This window comes from Mesoplodon mirus (genome assembly GCF_964341445.2).
Source record: "Mesoplodon mirus genome assembly, chromosome: 6".
Lineage (NCBI taxonomy): Eukaryota > Metazoa > Chordata > Mammalia > Artiodactyla > Ziphiidae > Mesoplodon > Mesoplodon mirus.
The window spans coordinates 78,508,254-78,528,259 of NC_138982.1; the positions used below are offsets into that span (position 1 = coordinate 78,508,254).

A 20,006-nucleotide genomic window follows, 5' to 3' on the forward strand; every position below is an offset into this window, starting at 1 on the left:
CCACGCAGCCCTCTTCTAGCACAAAGAGAAAGTTGGGATTTTTTTCTTCCTTTACATTAGTGTAAAATGTAGATAACAAGCTTTAAAATTTTTTCTTCCAGGCTTCTACCCTAAGGAAGTAATCTGACATGTGGACAAATATTTATGCATGAAAATGCTCTCTGCAGCCTGATTTATAGTGGGGAAATACAGTAAACAACTCAAACCTTCAACGTTATGGTGCTGGTTAGGTAATTTATGGTGCCATTATATAATGGAATATTATGTGACCACAAAAAGTATGTACAAATAAGCATTTTTAATAACATAAGAAAATACTTACAAGATAATGTTAAGAAAAATGTAAAGGAAAAAACAAGGAAAAAAGAACTTAACGAATGAAATGAAATCCCTTCCTCCCACGTGGCACAACAAACAAATGAAAAATCCAGATGAATTGGTGCTTCCCTGGTGGCACAGTGGTTGAGAGTCCACCTGCTGATGCAGGGGACACGGGTTCGTGCCCCGGTCCGGAAAGATCCCACATGCCACAGGGCGGCTGGGCCCATGAGCCATGGCCGCTGAGCCTGCGCATCCGGAGCCTGTGCTCCGCAACGGGAGAGGCCACAACAGTGAGAGGCCTGCGTACCGCAAAAAAAAAAAAAAAGAAAAAGAAAAATCCAGATGAATTAAACAAAATGAGAAAAACAAAAATATTATCACAAAATGCAGGGCACTATTTTTAAATCCCGGATGTCAGGATGGGAAAAGGCAGGCTCGCAGAGGGCTTGGTGATGAGGCTGTGGCCTCTAGAACTTGGGTTTTAATCCTGGCTCTATCTTTTTGGCTATGTGACCTTTTGCAACCTTCTCAACCTCTTGGTGCCTCCCTTTCCTAACCTGTAAAATGGGGATAATCACGATATCCACTTCACAGGATTTGTTCTGAAGATTAAACGAGTTAATATATGGAAAGTGCTTCAGACAATGCCTGATCCACAGTAAGTGCTCATTAACCATTCTAGCTTTTATTTGACTACCAAAATGTAGTGCTTTTTTTTAAGTTTTTTTTTTTGATGTGACCATTTTTAAAGTCTTTATTGAATTTGTTACAATATTGTTTCGGTTTTATGTTTTTGGTGTTTTGGCCATGAGGCACACGGGATCTTAGCTCCCTGACCAGGGCTCAAACCCACACACCCCTGCGTTGGAAGGTGAGGTCTCAACCACTGGACCGCCAGGGAAGTCCCAAAAATGTAATGCTTTTGTACACTGAAAGGCAGCATAAAGAAAGTTAAAGTAAGCAACAGACTAACAGAGAACATCTGGAACACAGAAAATAGAAAAAAGATTAATATCCATAAGTATGGAGCTCTAGGTCAAGAAGAAAAAGACAACCCAGTAGAAAAATGGGCAAAGGGAATGAACAGGTGGTTCACAGAAGAAACATGGAAGGTTGATTACCACACGAAGAGATGCTCACCTCCCCTGGAAGCCAGGGAGCTGTGCACAAGTTGCCCCTTTGCCCTTTTTAGCAGGAGTGTAGACAGCTGATAGCATCCCCGACTGGCGGGGATGCAGGCTCCGCCATGCACTGCCAGGTGTGGTGAGCCCTTTCTGGAGGGAAGTCGGCAGGTATCTATCAAGGCTCAAGCACACTTGCCCCAGGGCCCAGCACCTTCCCTTCTGGGAGGCTAACATGCCTAAACGTTTAGACACGCTCCCAGATACATATGTTTACAAATGTTCACTGCATTGTTTGAACAAAGACTGGAAATAGATGTCTATGATGGGGATGGTTTAAAATCTATGGCATATGTAAATTATAAAATACTATTTGTTAGTTTAAAAGATTGAGGTAGATTTATATGCTAACATCTATATTTACACAAAATTATCTTTAAGACTTACTGGTAAGTGAAAAAAATGCAAATCACAGAAAAATGGATAAGAAATGATCCCTGTTGTTTAGGTAGAAGCACATGAGGAGAAGGATAACCAACTGTCAGCACCGGTCAAACCTGGGAAGGGAGACCGGGTGCGGAGGGGACCTTCACTGTTTACACCATATTCTTATGCATCCCTTGAACCTTGCACTGCCAGTAACAGGAATGTTGTTAATATTGTTCGTAAATTATTTGCGTAATTAAAAAATAAAAGTGGTAGCACAAAGGAGTTTTATAGCAAGATGGTTACACAGATCTACATGTGTTAGGAAAACAAATCAATTTAACTTCATGGTAATTTAAAAAAATAAAAGTTAAAGACGAGGGAATAATAAAAGAAAATGCAACTAGGAAGAATGATGACAAAAAATGGAAAGTGGTTCCTACCTATGGGGTTATAGGTAGTTTTTTTCCTTAATCATTTATATTTCTCTGTACTGTCTACATTTTCTACAGAGATCACATATTACTTGGGAATAAGACATAAATGAAGTAAGAAGCAGAAATTCTGGAGTCTGACAGGGACCTGCTGCTGAATCCAGAGGCAGCCCAGCCCTGGAAGGCAGGCCAGGCCCTGTGGCCTCCAGCACACACCTGCTGCTGGGAGTTATGGCAAAGGAAACATCTCATCCCAGGCGGCCCGTTGCCAAGGAAAGGGGCAGAGCTGTGGACGGGTCGCCGTAGCGCTGGGGAAGGGGCAGCAGGGGTGCCCTGGTGCCCCAGCAGCCTCTTCTCAGGCCCCTGTCTGCCCCGTCAGCACCCGCATGGGAGAGACAGGCTGCTCCTCAGGGTACCCCTTCCTGGGAGCCCCACTGTGTCCCTTCTACCTCCCCATGTGAGTTGACACTCACTCGGTGAGGTGGGGGGTCGTTACAGCACTATGTCCTTCCGGGCCTAACGCAGGGCTGCAGGTACAGGAGAGGGAGAAGCAGGTAGACATTACTGCAGCAAAATGTACAGTGACAAGAGAAGACGAGTAACAATGTACGGTGACTCTTCTCATTCAGAACGCTGCGGAAAGAACCAAAAGTCACCGCGGGGCGGTGGCTGCTGGTGTCCTGCTGCCTCGCCCTCTTCGGACACCACTTAGTGCTCTGTGGGGTCAGGGGGCCAGGCCTGGTGCCGCGGCCTCCCCCATCCACTCAGGGCCCCGCGCCAAGGGCCAGATGGACGGCAGAGGGGCCCGGGCTCTGTCCTCGCACCGCATGGTGCCCACACCCCTCTAGGAGGTCACTGCTCACATCACACTGTCCTTCCCAGGAGGCCCAAGATCCTGGACAGTGGGCTCTGGAGGGCACACCTGCCTGCGAATCTTGGCTCTCCCTGCTCCCTTGGTGTGAGCGGGGCCGGGACTGGAGCTCACGTACGTGGAGGGCCCCGCACTGTGCTGGGGGGCTGAGCTTATCTGTTCAATGACAACTCAGGCACCAGGAGTACAGGCTGCAGAAGAATCTGTGTGGGGTTTCTAAGGGACTCCAGCTGGGAGGGGAAGGGAGGAAAGGCTGAGATGGGAATTAAAGTGGCAGGAAAGCTGGAAAAGAGGGTAAAGAAGCAGGGAGCCAATGGAGATGTTTACTAATATGCAACAACCAGCGGCCCAGGTGCCTTTCCTGCCAAGAACCGAGGAGTACGGCTCCTCCGAAGGCACCCAAAGAAGGTTCCAGGCAAGTGGGACCTGGAAAGAAATGAACACTGAGCATTTCCTCTGTACAGAAATAACACTGCAAAGAGAGACCATGGCTCTTTCTGGGAGTCTGTATCAGGAATAATGTTAATCCTCTTCTCTATATTTTCCTATATTATCCCTTTATAAAACATACACACACTCCTTTTTAATTATCAAAAGTCATCAAGATAAATTCAGCTTTTTAGTTTGAGCTCCACTATTTCAGTCTGTGGGGATCTTTTAAAATCTTAATACAATTGTTCAATATTTTAACTAGCTCCCTTTTCCCAACTCTAACCCTTGCAGATTTGAAAGCTTGCCTTGCTTTTTATAGTTTCAACAAAACTGCTTATAAAAAAAACAAGTACCACCCTCTAGACAGAACCAGGCCAGACTGACAGTCACAGAGCACCAAGGGGATGGTCCCTTAATGGTGGCCTCATACTGCCCGGTTCTCCCTACTGCACTTAGGAAAACAACAACTCATTTTTGATAAAAGAAAGACACACTAATTCATCAACTTAGCAATCCTATCCCAAGAAACAAACCAAGCACATCCTTAGTAGAATCTACGGGAATAAGACATAATTGGCAATCCTTAGTAGAATCTATGGTCTTCTATGTTGATAGATCCCAACTTGTTTTCCTAGGTCTCCAAAATGGTCTGTTTCTTAACCACTCCCTATTTGGTCTGGGATGGGCACCTGTAACACTGTAATTTCCGGAATTCACATTTTATTAGCTTGGGAAACATGAGCCAGCACTGCCAATCTCTGGCCTCCTGACATTTGTCCTTTTCTCTAGGTCCCTCAAACACCACAAAAGTGGTTTTCTGATCACTGTGGGCTCTCGGGAACACTCCGGCACGAGATGCCCAGCTAGGCAGCTAAGAGGGCCCTGCTGTCAGTTCACCCCTCCTGGGCTCAGATTCCTCTCTAAACCATGTACAGTCCATCCCTTCTAAAGCCCGCACTCCTAGATAAAGGAGGAGGACTGTGTAGAGAGATTATTTAATGCAAAGCCACTCCCATCGGGTGGGAATTTAAAAAGGCAGTTCTTCAGGGAGCTTCACCTCGGGCTTTTGCCCTGATCCCTCTCACTCTGCCAGTCCAGCAGAAATACACACACACACACACACACACACACACACACACACACACACACACGCACGCAAAGCCAGGGGGCTGACAGACACCTCATCAGAGAATGTAGGGTCCCTAACAGGCAGACACCCACCAATAGAAGCCTCAGATATTTCCATTTCCTAAATTTGAATCGGAACCCTCTCAACAAGGGTAGTGTATTCATTAATAATGACTAATAGGGAAAACAAAAGCTGCCATCTGGTTTCTAGTTCTCATTCCCTAATTTAACTCTCAACAACCTCATTTGTTCGTTTTCTCATTCATTAAGCCCTTACTCTATACCCATAGGTGACTTGGATTGGGGGAGTGACGATCATTCTGGTTCAGAGAACGAGGAGGGTGCATTATAAGGGGAGGGGGCGGGGAAGAACTCTATAGCCAGGTTCTGGGGCCCAGACCCTGCAAGCATCAGGTACTACAATGGATTGCTAACAACCTAAGAGCACAAGAAAGAACACAGACCAAAATTTTTGCGGGTCTGCAACCAGGGTTCTATAAAGAAAGGGCTTAATAAACAATTATTAAACAATTCCAATCTATCAGGTACATGTTGTTAGGATTCATCAAAGGGGATACGTACTCTTCATGCTGTGATGCATAAACCACAAAGCACTGCTCAAACCACTCTGCGCTCTTCCAGGAGCCAGACGGCTCTCTCAACACAGACTGGAAGCACTGACACACGGGGGGAAGTTCCCAGGGGGGAACTGAAAACAGTGAACTGGTATCTGCTTCTACTGCTGGGACAGGGACGCAGGCAGGGTGAGTTCAGCTCTGGATGCAGCATGACTCCCTGCGAGACTTGCTTCCATCAGCAACTCTGAGACTGGCCAGCACACCTCAGCAGGGAGAGCACGGCAGTGCTGCCTGGCGGGCATTCATCAGGTACCTTCAACCACAGGGATGCCCGCACTGAGCCCTTGCAGGGCTGGGCGTGAAGTGCTCCTAAGGCCCTCTCTGTCATTGCCCCTAATTAGGAGGCCCTTTGAAACTTCGTGTTTTGGGGTTTTTTAAGGTTTTTTGTGGTCATTTTTCTAGAAATTCAGAAGAAGAAAGGCCAAAAATAATTTTCCTTTGGATTCTCTTAAGAATTTGGCACTTATAAGAAAGGAGGACTTGGGGAAATCCCCAGTAGTTGTCTGTATATGAACAATTCCTGATTAACCAAACCCATGTGATACTACAGGGGAAGCGGAAGACAGGAAGTCCAGGGCTCAGCAGTACAGGACTCACAGAGCAGTGCCATTTCTCCGCGCAATAGTCTCCTTGTCTGTAAAGTGGGGCTAATCATATTCGCTTTGCAGCACTGTGGGTAAGATAAAAGGAGATGACCCTGCAGGCAGCCACTTGGCCACCGTAAGGCAATACACAATGAATAGCGTAAGGATCTCTATGACAAAGATGATTAATGAAGTATTCTCTCACTAAAGATGCCTCTGTGGACTGGGCAATTATGACACTGATCCATGAAGTAGTTCTTTTTGCTTTTTTTTCCTCTTACCCACCATCACTGGGCCCAAGAGCTAGCAAGAAGCTATGAGAGGAGCACCCCACACACATGCACTCTGTCCCAGGGTGCTGACCCACCTTCTTCACCCATCAGGATGGGCCCACCTTTCCCAGGAGCTGCTCCCTGGAACTCTGTGCCCAGGGGCTGTCACTCCCTTGCTCACCTTTCCAGAAGCAGCCTTCTCCCTCTCAGAAACGAATTACAATCAATTTTCCATTCTCCACGGGAATGGGGAGGACACTGGCCTAGAAAACTCCTGAGCCACAGGGCTTTTCAGCCAATATGGCAAACACATTTTACAGCATTCACATGTTTTCCTTCCTTGATCCACAAAGGCTGCTTCAGGCTGTGATGGATGTCAGCTGAAGCAGAAAGAAGCTGTTCTAGATGCTGCGGGGTCTGAGGCTCCAGCCCTGGCCTCACTGTGCCCTTGCAACTACTGGGCAAGATTCGGGCCCTCTTGGGGCCTCAGTTTCCCCACCTGTAAGCTGAGGGATGATTGCCGTCCTAGGTAATAACTAAAGGCTCAGAGCGGCGCCCGCCCTGCAGCGCCCGAGGGAGGGAGGCGGTGGCAGAGAGGAGCAAGGTTCCACTCACATGGGGCGTGGAACAGGACGAGCACAGAGGAGTGTTCCTTCACAAACTGGTCAAAGTCTTCATCGGTCAGGTGATAAACGGAGCCGCCCTCATCTGCCCAGGGAGTCTCGGGGACCTGGGGCTGTGGCGGCTGTGGACTGGAAGACCAAAAACAGGCAGAGCTCAGAGCACGCGCCGGGGCCCGCACAGCCCTTAGCCCCAGCGGCTCGCATGGCCTGCTTCAGGGGCGCACCGCGACCCCCCGGAGGAGCGGAGCAGGACTCCTCGGCCCTGCCCACCTCCACCGTCCCCTCAGAGCCCAGAGGTGCTCAGCTGATAGCCTGTGGCAAACAGTCGCTTCAGCTGCAGCCCTCTGGGCAGATCAAGAAACCTCACTTCCTCCCTAGAATCGGGGGCATTTGTTAGCATCTCAAGGTCTTTCAAACTTTCAGCCAACTGGCAAGAATAAACAGCAACAGCAAAGAGTGACCTTTGGCAAAGTTAACTGTTGTGCTGCGTGGTGCCCACAGGGCGGGGAGCGGGGAGAGGGAGTTAGAGGGGAGGGGTGGTGGTGAGGAGGAAAGGCAGAGTGTCTGAGAAAGACCAAATACCTGGGAAGGGCTGGGGGCTGGGGAGGCGGGTGCAGGGTGTTCACCAACCAGGGTGGGAGGAGGGACGTAATGAGAAAGAGTGGGGCCCAGGGGAACAAGGCACCCTAACTATGACAGCATCCAGGCTACATCACAAACCCTTCCTAGAGACTGGAACAAAGCTATCTGGTTCTCCAGAGGCAGTATGCTGGAGAAGAAAGGGCCAGGCTCAGAGGTCAGTCCAAATCCATGCTCTGCCACCACGAGCTGCAAAACCTCAGGCTGGTGCTTAACCTCCCTGGAGCCTGCCTCCACCTGGGACAGCCATGTGCTGACATCTGTGTCACCAGCTGTTGTGATGGGGGAGGCTCATAGCTGCCCTCTCTTGCTCCAAAGTTGAGGATAATAAGGCTGCTAGTGACAAAAACTCCCTGATGCTTTATGAATACCTTTGCCAGAGCACCTTAATCGCTACTTTGGAAAAACGCTTTAGGATGACAAATGTGAAAAGACAGCCATTGTTTCCTGCCTTTGAGAGCTTACAGTAGAAAAAAAGTGTAAAGTTCCAGCAGCCAGGGCTGAGAATTCATGAGACCAATGTTGCCCACGCAATGGAATCTGCAGCCCTCCCATGCAGCTGACACAGTGGAACCTGCCAGCCCCACCCTACGGCACAGCCTGGGTCTGACGGCACCTTCAGAAGCCCTCTCTGGTGCTTTGGCTCGGTGCTTTGTGACCGCCTGGAGGGGTGGGATAGGGAGGGTGGGAGGGAGACGCAAAAGGGAGGGGATATGGGAACATATGTATATATATAACTGATTAAATTTGTTATAAAGCAAAAAAAAAAAAATTAATTAATTAATTAATTAATTTTTAAAAAAAAAAGAAGAAGCCCTCTCTGGTGCTTTGGACGAGGCCCCACCGGCGGCTTCAGCCACCCTGGTCTGAAGCAATGGGAAGTGGCAGGGAGAGGGCAAACCACTCTGAGCCCATGCACATCCAATGTCAGGTAGCGCTGATGGCAAAATCAAGCTTTAGAATGAGTCACCAGCCAGACAACGGTCCCAGACAAACACCAAGAAACCTAAGTTCCAAAACCTGGGCTCAAAACACCAATCCCTGAAAACATCACCAACTCCACTTCGGGGAATCTATCTTTCCAGTACACCTGGACACATGCAAAATTACGTACATTCCAAGGTATTCATTGTAGATGACTTGTCATAGCAAAGACTAGAAGAACCCAGTGTCCCTTGGTAGGTAAACTGCACGATGGAGGGCTAAGCGTGGTAAAGAAGGACAAGGAAGCTCCCCTACACTCTGATGTGGGTGGACTGCTGGGATATACACAACAGGCCATAATGTGCTAACTTCTGCATAAAATAGAGAGAGATAAAAAATACTTATTCATGTTTGCGTGTTATCTGCATAAGGACTGATTAAAGTTGTTACCTCTAAGGGGTAGGAGGGAGAATAGGATGGAGGAACCAGATAAAAGGAAAACTTCAATGTATAATTTTTAAGTATCTTTTAAAAAATTATTTTAATTATGTGAAGGGAATCTATTCTAAAATTAAAATAATTTTTAAAAATCCAGCAAGACTATACACACAGAATGGAGAAGCCATGCCTCAGCAGCAGTACAAGCATATGAAAGTGCCTGAGAAATTTCTAGTTAAACATGGAGGACATACTCCAAAACCACTAAAATAACAGTACAAGAGTTTAAAAAAAAAAAGGATGAACCCACCAGAGCAAAAAGAACAGGGAAGACAACAGCAAAGAGAGAAAAAGAGGTCAGTGCAAATTTAGAAGCTAGAAAACCGACTTAGCAAAAAACTTCTGCCTTTCTTAGAGGGTGGAAACTTGAGGTGCTGGGTGTTCAGAGGGGGCAGGGGCCCAAGAACCACCCTAATATGCAAAGGCTCTGAAGGACCAGGAGGACGCCCTTAAAGCAGGGCTGTGGCCTGGGGCTGAATGGGAGGCCCTCAGATCCTGTCCGTCTCCCCAGCAGCCAGGTGGGTGCCCCTCTCCCACTCAGTGGACAGCAGGAAGTTTGCTTTCTGGAGAGGCCTGCAGAGCTGGGCACAGCAGTAAGAGGGCACTATGAACTATGCTTTTTACTGTCTCTCTCCTTAAAGAATGGGGCTCCCTCTAGATTATCTCTCTACCTCCTACGCCTAACACAAAGCAGATACCCAATAAACTCTTTCTGAATCAACAAGGGAATGAGACAAGAATAGTTGAAGGAACTGGAGGTGTCTAACCAGGAGAAGAGGAGACATGGGGAACACAACAGTTGTCTTCAAACATTTCAGACTGCACTGGGAAGAGAAACTAAGATTTATTTTCTATGGCTCCATAAAGGAGAACGAACACCAAGTGGAAGCTCCAGAGAAAGAAACTTTAGCTCAACAGAACTAAGAATGTTCTATCTACAACAGAAAAGAGAGACAAAGCTGGACTGGGAGTCAGAAGACCTGGCTTTGCGTCCTGTTTCCTCCACTTTCCAGCTCTAGGGGCTTAGGCAACCAGCCTGACTTAAAACATCTACAAGGCAGTATATTTGTAGGCCCTTCTTCATCTGCCTTGCAGGTACATCTAGACAGATAATGGACGTGAATGTATGAAGTACTACCCAAATGTTTCTAGATATCATTCATAACCTCAATAAGAATCATTCAAACATGAGTGGACACCCTCAAAACGAGTCGAGGCCCTGTCCTCTGAGGTGTTTAAGCGGGATGGAGTAACTACATCTGTCCTAGAGGTAACACAACACTGAAAGGGAATTGCTGGGGGCAGATTCACTGACTTTCACATTCCCTTCCAATCCTGCAACTCTGACTTCCCAGGTTCTCCAGGACTGGGAAGTTCACACAAAGCACGTCCTTGTCTGAGGCAGGTGCACATGCCATTGATAAGAAGATGCAACTCAAAACATGACAAGTCAAGAAGGCTTTGTGTTTGTTTTCAGTCCACTTCTGGTTAGTATAAAAATACACAGGCAGAAATGGGTAGCTAGGTCAAAATGGATTGCCACTTCTGCACCCTCTACCAGCCAAGCCCAAGTGAGTAGCAGGAAATCTGCAGAGAGTGGAATGAGAAACGCAGCTGCCAGAAGCACAAAAGGGCACACTGCCAGGATCATCGCATCTACCCCACAGCCCTGGGGCACTCCTGACACCAGGGATGCCCTGCCTGGCCCAGGATTTGGCTCTTCTCTCCTGGGCTTCTGAAAGTCATCTAGAGCAGCGGCCCCAACCTTTTTGGCACCAGGGAGTGGTTTTGTGGAAGACAATTTTTCCATGATGGGGGTGGGGGTGGGGGATGGTTCAGGCAGTAACGCAAGCGATGGGGAGCCGCAGATGAAGCTTCGCTCGCTGGCCCGCCACTCACCTCCTGCTGTGTGGCCCGGTTCCTAACAGGCCATGGACCACTACCGATCCATGGCCCAGGGGTTGGGGACCCCTGATCTAGAGAATTAGCAAGGCTGGATCCACCCTCATCCTTCTACATTTGGTGACCATAAGCCATGAGCAGCCAATGGAGAGGCCCAAGGAAGAAGTGCAGGGCAGCAGGAAAGGTAGGATCACTGCTACCCACTCAAACACCTGGCACCAGAAACACACACACACACACACACACACACACACACACACACACACACACACACACACACACACACACACACACACACACACACACACACACACACACACACACACACACACACACACACACACACACACACACACACACCGGGGTATATGTTGGGGGGAACCTAGAAGGAAATATCACCACACATTATCTTTGGGTAGTGGAGTAAGGGGGCCACTTTGCCCCTTATTTAACTAAATATTTAGGTTTTTCAATAATGATATAGCTCACTGAATAGCCTTAAAATCAGAAAAGACTTTTTAAAAACTTAAGCTAGCTGGCAGCACAGTAACATTGCTAGATCTTTTTTTTTTTTTTTTGCAGTATGCGGGCCTCTCACTGTTGTGGCCTCTCCCGTTGCGGAGCACAGGCTCCAGACGTGCAGGCTCAGCGGCCTTGGCTCACGGGCCCAGCCGCTCCGCGGCATGTGGGATCCTCCCGGACCGGGGCACAAACCTGTGTCCCCTGCATTGGCAGGCAGACTCTCAACCACTGCGCCACCAGGGAAGCCCACATTGCTAGATCTTGCTGAGGCATGAGATGAGGCAGCTCACTGGGGGTCCTTAAGGAAGTCGCCTCCCTGCCCCCGGCTGTGCTGGGGGAGTGGGTTATGGTCATGCCTTTGGAGGAGCTGCCCCCATGTGTGCACCTCCAGCATAGGGACCACAGGTGGTTGGGTGGCTCTGGAGGTGCTGCCCAGGGGGACCCGGATGCTGTCTTCCCTTCCCCGGCGTTACCCCACCAACCTCAGCTGCCTGGAGACTAGAGACCCAGGGTGAACCAAAAGCTGCTAACAAGGTCTCCTGACCATGGGGGTGAGGAGAGGGAGGAAGGCGGAGGTGGGAAGTGGGGAGGGCCAGCCCAGGACAGGGATCAGGAGGCAGCCCTGGGGGTAGGAGTGGGGCCCGGGACAGGGTCTGGTGGAGGAGCTGCGGTGGGCCTGGGTGGGGTGGGGGACGGAGTGGCGGAGTCCAGCGGGGAGATAATACCCCGTCTCAGAAAAGCCCCTGACGTGTTCCCCTGGTCCAGGGCTAGAAAGCAATTCTGAACACTTTCTAAAAAAAATAATAAACCTTATCCTTCCAAGAAGATACGAGTGTATTTTGAAGCCAGAAAAGGTTAGAGAAGGGGGAGGGAAACAGATTTTATGCTCTGGTGACAAATGAGACTGCCATTTGTTGAAACCTTCTCCCAAAGCAGAGCGAGATATGTCTGGCTGGAGGAGAGGACATGCTTATTATCAAGTGAACAATGAAAACAGGGGTGCGAAGGCCCAAGTTAAGACAATGAGTACAGGATAATGGGGAGCTGCCTTCCTGGGCAGGGGCTGGAAATAAGGTAATAGATGGAGACAGAGATGTGAAAATGCTTCCAAGAAATAAAGGACACCATGCAAACATGGTTCTGCCACGGTGTTTTATCTCCTGGGCCCCCGGGAACCCATGGAACAGAAGATTGAGAGTTTCAACCTTTAGAATCAAATAGTTTGTTGTGGGTTTGGGGTTTTTTTTTTTTTTTTTTTTTTTGGTACAAAATTTATCTTCCTTTCCCATTCTGAAAATACACATTTTCAACCTCATTGCTTTGGATAACTAATTCTTTAACCCTGTGCCCCTGCGGTAATGATGTCAATAAATATCCACCGTGCTGGCAGCTGGGGAAAGGGCAGAGGCTCCAGCCAGAACTCGGGGGAGCTGCTGCCAGGGGCCAACCCTAGCCCTTCTGTTTGTCAGCTGCAGGAGCTTGGACGAGCTACTTCATCACTCTGCTTAGTTACCTCCTTCATGAAATAAGGGTAATAATAATATCTTCCTTACGGGGCTGTCCTGAGGATTCCATGAGACATAAAGTGCTTAGAACAGGGTCAGCCACAAAGTGGAGCTCCCAAAATGCTCCAAAATGCTGTTCTTATTCTAAGCACTGTGTACAAATAACCACACACTGGCAGTGACTGGCAAGTGCCAGGCTGGTGACAGGCAGAGCCCAGAGCAGGTGAGTGTTCCGGGGCGGGCTTCAGGAGAGCTCCGGCCACGGAGAAGGTGTTGGGGAGACAGACTCCCCATCCAACACACCAGTAAGGGTCCAAGCATCATGCCAAAGTCACACACCTAGCATGGGGGGCGGGGGACTCCAGGTGCATGGGCGGTTTGGGTTATAAGGATCTAATCACATTATAAACAGGACCACAGGTTGCTATGAAGCAGCTCCGCGGGGCTGCACGGTGAACGACAAAGCAGTCTGCAAATCTAAGGCATGAGGACACTTCTTAGCTTCATGGCACATAATACAATGTGTTATGTTTGAAATGAGTGTTCGAGTGACAACTCTATTTTCAGAGAGACTTGCAGCGGAACCTCTCTCACACCTGCCGTCCTGGGTGAGAAATACTTCTAGCCATCGGGTAGATTGAGGGGAAAAAACCTATCTGAAATGCAGTCATCACGGCCAGTCACACGAAATCCTCCTGACTTGCACATTCTGCACGCACAGATCCCCACCCTCACCTAGATGCAGCCCACAGACAGTTGCGTGGGCAGCACAAAATGGTCCTTTCTTTCCTCATTCTCTTCCCAACCACCAGCCGGAGCCCTGTGACCAGGGACACCCTGGGGCCCGGCAGATGCCCCTCCCCCTCTGGGTACCCTCCCCCCCACCCCCCCTCCACCAAGGCAAACGCCAACTTACTTCTTCAGCCACTCCACAATGTCCTCAGCTGTGGACCCATAGCTGTCGTACTGGAACAGAAACCGTCCTTTCCTGTGAAACATGAGGAGACAACGTGGGCTCAGCCAGGGAGGCAAACGCCATCATGGAGGGGAGCGAGCGTCAGCAGAGAAGCAGGGGACTTACTCGAAATAGCAGATGGTGGGGTAGCCGCGCACGCTGTACTCCTCCTTGATGTTTTCAAATTCCGAGGAGTAGACGTTCATCCCGGCCAGCACCTGGGAGCAAAGGGAGAACAGACCTGTCCACTCTCTGCCCACAGACGCCCTCATCTTGTCCATGCCTGCCCAGCTGTCCCACCAGAAACAGATGATGGGGACGAAGGCTCACAGTCTGACGCACAGCCCAGGGCAGCGGGGGAGCAAGGCTAGCCAAGCCAGCTGGGAACGATGCCCGAGTGCTCTGGAAGAAGCAGTCATCTGGGCCCAAGGGCTGCCCCCCATACAGGCATTCCCTCCTGCCTGCCCTGTGGGAAAAACCATCCCAGAGCAAAACAAAGTTCTGAGGGTTGAAGAAGAAACCTGGCCTTGTTACCAAGGTCAACCAGGTCCTAGAGTGGGTTCACTGCCACCCAAGTACATATTATGCCTTTTCTCTGCCCATGTCAACTAAGGTTGTACTCTTCTCCCAAGTTATGGAATCACCACTGAGCCACTCTACCACTCTAAGGCACCCTTGGACACCTTCCTGGATACCTCAGTCTGTCCGCCCCAGCTTCATGTGCAACATTCTCAGATCTCAGTTAATGTGGCCAAGGAGGTTGCATGGTTCTCATGACCATCCACCTGCCTAACTCTCCTCCCTCCAAACCCTGTTAGGCCTCCTGTGGGTGACCATCACCTACAGCATCATTTGACCATCATCTCTGGAGTCTGAACATGTTCTGGTTGCAGGGGTCCACATATCCAACACCGCTGAATGGGAAAGGAAAACTGTAGTAGCTGTATTACTGATGACAAGCCTATGTACTAAGAACAACCCAGAATGAGTCCCCTAGAACTCCTTTCCTGAAGCAGGAACTTTTTTCTATATGGCAGGATCAGGTGCCCGGAAAAAGGACTTTGAATCTGTTCTCACGAGAGAACAGTGTGGCCAGATGCAAGAAGACTGTTCCACAACGCCAGGTGGCATAGAGGGGCAGGGAGAGGAAGTTCAAAAAAGCCAGCAGCAGTTACAGAAGCAGAAAGAAGAAACCAGGAAGCGGAATTTTGCTGAATAATATGTAAGGAGGCATAGGGAGAGAAAACGGGAAAGAGCAGTCTCAGTGGACAATGAACTTGATTCAGAGGACTGTTTCTACTTGGCAGTTGCGTGACCTTGGACAAGTCACTCACCTTCCCTGAGGTTCCCTGTTTGGAAGATGTGGGTGAGGAGACTATCACAGGGCTCTTAAGAGAACTGTATGGGATGACCCAAGTCAGAGGTTTTAGCACAAAACTGGTGCTCAAGTTCTTTATTTCCTACCAAATCCTGGGTGATGGGAGCTACCTGTGCCTCTGGCAGCTCCATCCCTAGAGGCATCTAAACATATCTTATGAACCATTTTAAGTACCTAGCACAGTGCCTGGCATACAGCGGACACACAATAAATGCTTGTTAAATCTGTTTTATTTTTCTCCCACCCCCTTGTGGGATGCTACAAGGAATACAGGGAAAATAAGCCTGAGACAGAACTTACTAGAAGCCCTGGAACACTCTAAAAGCCCGTCTGCTCACTTCCCCAGACTGATTCAGCAGCCTGTTCCAGTAATAATTGTCTACTTTAGAGTTCTTTTTTAATGTCTAATTGATCTCCCCAGTGTCAGTGCACATTCACCACAAGATTAATCTTCCACATCCTCCTCTTTCATTACATCACTTCCCGGTGCAAAACCTTTCAATTCCACTGAATGCAGGCTAAAGTCTAACTCCACACTCAAAGACCATGTGGTCCCTGTCTCGTTTTTTAATTCTTCTTTCCTACAAAACCCTTAATTGTGCACCTGCTAGGGTCTAGGTTTTTAATTCTCCCAGGAATGAGACAGTCTGAGATTTCTGCACAGGGAGGAAGTTGGACTGTTTGCCGTCTGGGGCCCCTTGCAGATGGGAATATACCACAGTGGCTACGAGCCTGGGCTCAGGAGTTAGGATGCTAGGTCTAAATCCTAACTCCTCTCTCAGTAGATGTTTTCCTTGAGCAAGTCACAGTTACCTCTGTGCCTCAGTCTCCTCATCTGCAGCCCCCTCCTCTGGCTGCTGTGAAGACTAAATGAGATGGTACAAGTAAAGTATCTACAACACTCAAAATCTGTTAGCCGTCTTCACTAATACCACTAAGAAGCTCTGCAGATCTGCTCACACTCCCAGAACCCATGCTGTATTCTCCTGGCCCTGACTTCGAGTATTCTACCCCCTTTGCTCATGTTGCCCACTCCCCCTCTCTCGGCTACCACCGAAGACTCATCCATCTTTTAAGGCAAATCAAATCCCACTCCCCTAGGTGGCCTTTCTAAACCACCTTTGCTTGTGATGAACTCTTAATTCTCTGAGTTTCTACAGCACTTCTGACTACTTTGGGGTCATTTATTAGTTAATGAGATAACTGCTTTTTGAACAACTACTTACACACACTTTTTGGGGTTTGTGAATCCAAATGAGGCAAAACTGGTCTCAACCGAAGGAGAAGTTAGGGTCACCGTGCCTGACACCGAGCCACGTGTGCTTGGGGGGCCAGTCGGCTGACACAACATGATCTTCCCATGTCCAGCCCATATTGTGACAGGAACCATCAAGGAAACTCCACAGAGCAGGAGCGTGTGAGCTAGTGGTCAAGGAGGGTAAGATTTCCACAGACATTCCAGGAAGAGAAAATGGAGACAAGACAAAACAAGGTTTGGCTCAAGAACCGAGACCATGTTGGTTTAACTGTAGGACACACAGAAGGGAGTAGGGAGAGAAGGCTGGGCGAGTTCACTGAGGTCGCTGTGGACCAGGCTTTAATGTCTAAGAAACCAGGACTTTATTTAGGAGGTGCCAGAGAGCTATCGGGGGTTGTGAGGGGAAAGTCACAGCTCAGGGAGACAAGTCAGCAGTCTTTGGCAACCACCCTGTATGGGCTAACCAGGGTCTGACTTGGGCTGGTGGGCAGGGAGAGGATGCAGGATGTGAGGGGGAGAGATGGATGACAATGGCTTGGCAAAAGGGCACACTGACAGAAGAGCCTGCGGTGCTCGGGAGGAGTCGTGAAGGAAAGCTGGCCACCTGCCAGATGGAAAGACACTGAATTTTATTTTAGACATCCTGCGTCTGGGACCCAGGGAGAAGAATCCGGACCAAGATGGGAAGCAAGCAGTCTGACATGTGGTACTGGAGCTTAGAGACTCAGGCTCCATGGAGCTACATTTTGTTGAGCTATAGATGTAGATAAAAATCACTGAGGGAGGGCTTCCCTGGTGGCGCAGTGGTTGAGAATCCGCCTGCCGATGCAGGGGACGCGGGTTTATGCCCCGGTCCGGGAGGATCCCACATGCCACGGAGTGGCTGGGCCCGTGAGCCATGGCCGCTGAGCCTGCGCGTCCGGAGCCTGTGCTCCGCAATGGGAGAGGCCACACAGTGAGAGGCCCACATACCGCAAAAAAAAAAAAAAAAATCACTGAGGGACAGTCCATAGGAGACAAGGAGAGTACAGTGCCAGGCCCTTGTTCCAGTGTGTTAATAAGAAAGGAAAGAGGGTGAAAAGCAGACCCTTGGCAGCACCCCGTTCGGTGAGTGGAAGGAACAGTAAGCACAGAGCAGTGGGAGCTGCGTGGAGGTGTCAGTCATCTGTACCTGTGAAGTGTCTGCAGGTTATAGAGCAGTCTCCACGCACCAGCCCATTCGCTCTTCCAACAGCCCAGTGAAGTGGGCAGGGTTGGTGTTATCATCCCCATTTTAAGGATGGGGGAAGTGAAGGCTCCAAGGCAACTTGCCCAAGATCTCCCGGTCGGTTAGTAACAGCCAGCACCACAGTCAGATCTGCACAAATCTGGCACCAAGACCGACACATTTCACTGTTTACACCCAGATGGCCCATCATGGCCAAGGTTAACAAAAGACTCAGTGTGAACGTCAATAACTAGCATGGCTGGGAAGAGCAGACAGACGAGGATGGGCTCTGCTCTGAGACGGGGAGCGGCTGCTGATGAGGATGTCAGTTAGTAGGAGTAGGTGGGACAGATGCCGATGACTCACCAGATGTCAGTGACAGCAAAAAAAAAGAGGCAGATCTGAGTCTGGAAAATGGCAAAGGCTGTGCATCCCTGACCCAGCCTCGCTTCCAACTTAATGACATCATTAGGTTGGACACCTCCCAAGAAACCTGTAGAGGAGGAAGGTTTCTAACCCCTGCCACAGACACGGCCAGCCAAAAAGGGCCCAAAGATGACAGAGATGAAGAGGAAACAGGAGGTGCTAACCCAGCTGGATTTCAGCAGCGCGGTGGGGAGCAAGCTTTTGATTTCAGGGGACCAGCAGCCCATCTCTGCCCCGTGTGCAAGGACGAAAAGGAATCCACACCTCTGGCTGCCCTGTTCCTGGGAAGCTGTGGCTGCACCATGAGCCCTGGCCTCTAGAGGCCTCCTGAAGTAGGTGATGTCCCCGGTGGCTCGGACCCTTCCTCCTTTATGGAGCTGGGAAAGGGTGAGAACTTTTCAAAAGGTGCTTTCCTAAGAAACTAAGGGGAAAGCAGAACAAAACAAACCCCAAGTAAGAAAATACAGAAGCAAAGTAATGGATGAGTTCACATAACACAGAGGTAACTAACACCTGGCCAAAGCTGGGCTTGACTGGCCAGCCTCATTGGGTACCTGAACAATACCACTGACTTTTCTATAACGTTGTCTAGGGAACTGGGAGGGTCACCTTTTTCTATTTCTTGACCTGGGCCCAAGCAGGAGAAGCAGGCACTGGGTTTTGTTTTCTTTTTCCATTTTTGGAAGCAGGTACCCTTAACAAGTAATCTTCAGGGCTAACCTTGCAAGTGAGCCTATTGTGAACCCAGGGCCCTTGTCCCACAAACGTCCTCCCACTTTGCCTTTGTCCTTAGGAACTGATGCTCTGAATTCCTTTCAAAAAGGAGAAATCGCTTTTAATGTAAATGTAGAGCTTAAAATAAAATGTACCCAGTAAGCCACATGCTCATTCATTCATTCATCAGCATGTGTTGGGCACTAACTCTGAGCTTAGCCTGTGCTCTGTGCTGAAGATATACTCAAGAACTCACATCTCAGTGAGAAAACCTTATTATAATTAGTATCAACTGGTGGACAAAGCGATCCAGAACAAAAGCAAAGATGAGCAGACACAACCATGCAAGGCAGGGACAGGCTCTGGGGGAGCACAGGAGGGGCCTGGAGGAATGCTGAGTTTGGCAGGTAGAGGCAGCATTGGCTGAGAATCTTCCAGAAAGTGCACGAGACTGGCACCAAGACCTCACCTGCTTTGACGGAGCTGGCCAGCTTATTTGTCATCTGATTGGGGCTGGAGTTCTTTACCCTCCACTGCACTACAGAGTTTGGAGGGTGAGCTGAACGGTTGTCTAAGTGTATATGGGTGCAGCAGAAAGAACTCTGTGGGTAATTAAGTCTCTTCTCCAGGCGAAATAATCTTAAAATATGGTATCTATTGAGGCCCCAAAATGTGAAGTGAAACTTCCCCAGAGTGATATATGTGTGCCCCAGGGCCAAACGTCTCTAGGCAAGTTGCTAAAAGTTTATTAGTGAGAAACAAGCAGGACATTGGTGTCTCCCCAGAAATGAGGTCAAAAGAGAAAGCACCTGGTTCTTTGCAACCCAATCCTGGGGCCAGCTAGCAGGGCTGTCACCATGTTCAGGGGCTGCCATTTAAACTTTTTTTAATTGACTCTGAACTAATCAGCAACTTAATTTGATCCATAAAAATCATGATGCAGTTTTAAGATCTCAGGACTCCCTTGGTGGGACTCTGGCCCACCCCACTGAGATGGCACCTGATGACCTTTCATGAAAGGAATATGGATTTTGCCATGCTCTCAGAGGAGCTAGCAGTTATTTTTCTGTTGCTACCAAAAAGAAAAAAAAAGAACAAACACCCAAAACTAACAAAACAAAAACCCCCAAACCTCTGTGGCTCGGGCTAAGTGCAAAAATGGACAGACCTATGGCACAGAAGAGACAAGCCTGGCAAGGCGAAGGACACACAGAGACGACCAGGCCCG

The 20,006-nt window shown here is 49.1% G+C and overlaps 1 protein-coding gene across 1 annotated transcript in view; it reads right to left on the reverse strand.

Moving 5' to 3' along the window:
- The window catches only part of PDIA5 (protein disulfide isomerase family A member 5), a 93,897-nt gene that overhangs the window by 26,232 nt on the left and 47,659 nt on the right, over positions 1-20,006 (reverse strand). The window contains exons 9-11 of the mRNA XM_082624897.1: positions 13,922-14,013; positions 13,757-13,828; positions 6,843-6,979 (exon numbers count right to left, since the gene is read on the reverse strand). Of these exons, the coding sequence (XP_082481023.1) occupies positions 6,843-6,979; positions 13,757-13,828; positions 13,922-14,013 (301 nt within the window). The remainder of the gene's footprint in view (positions 1-6,842; positions 6,980-13,756; positions 13,829-13,921; positions 14,014-20,006) is intronic.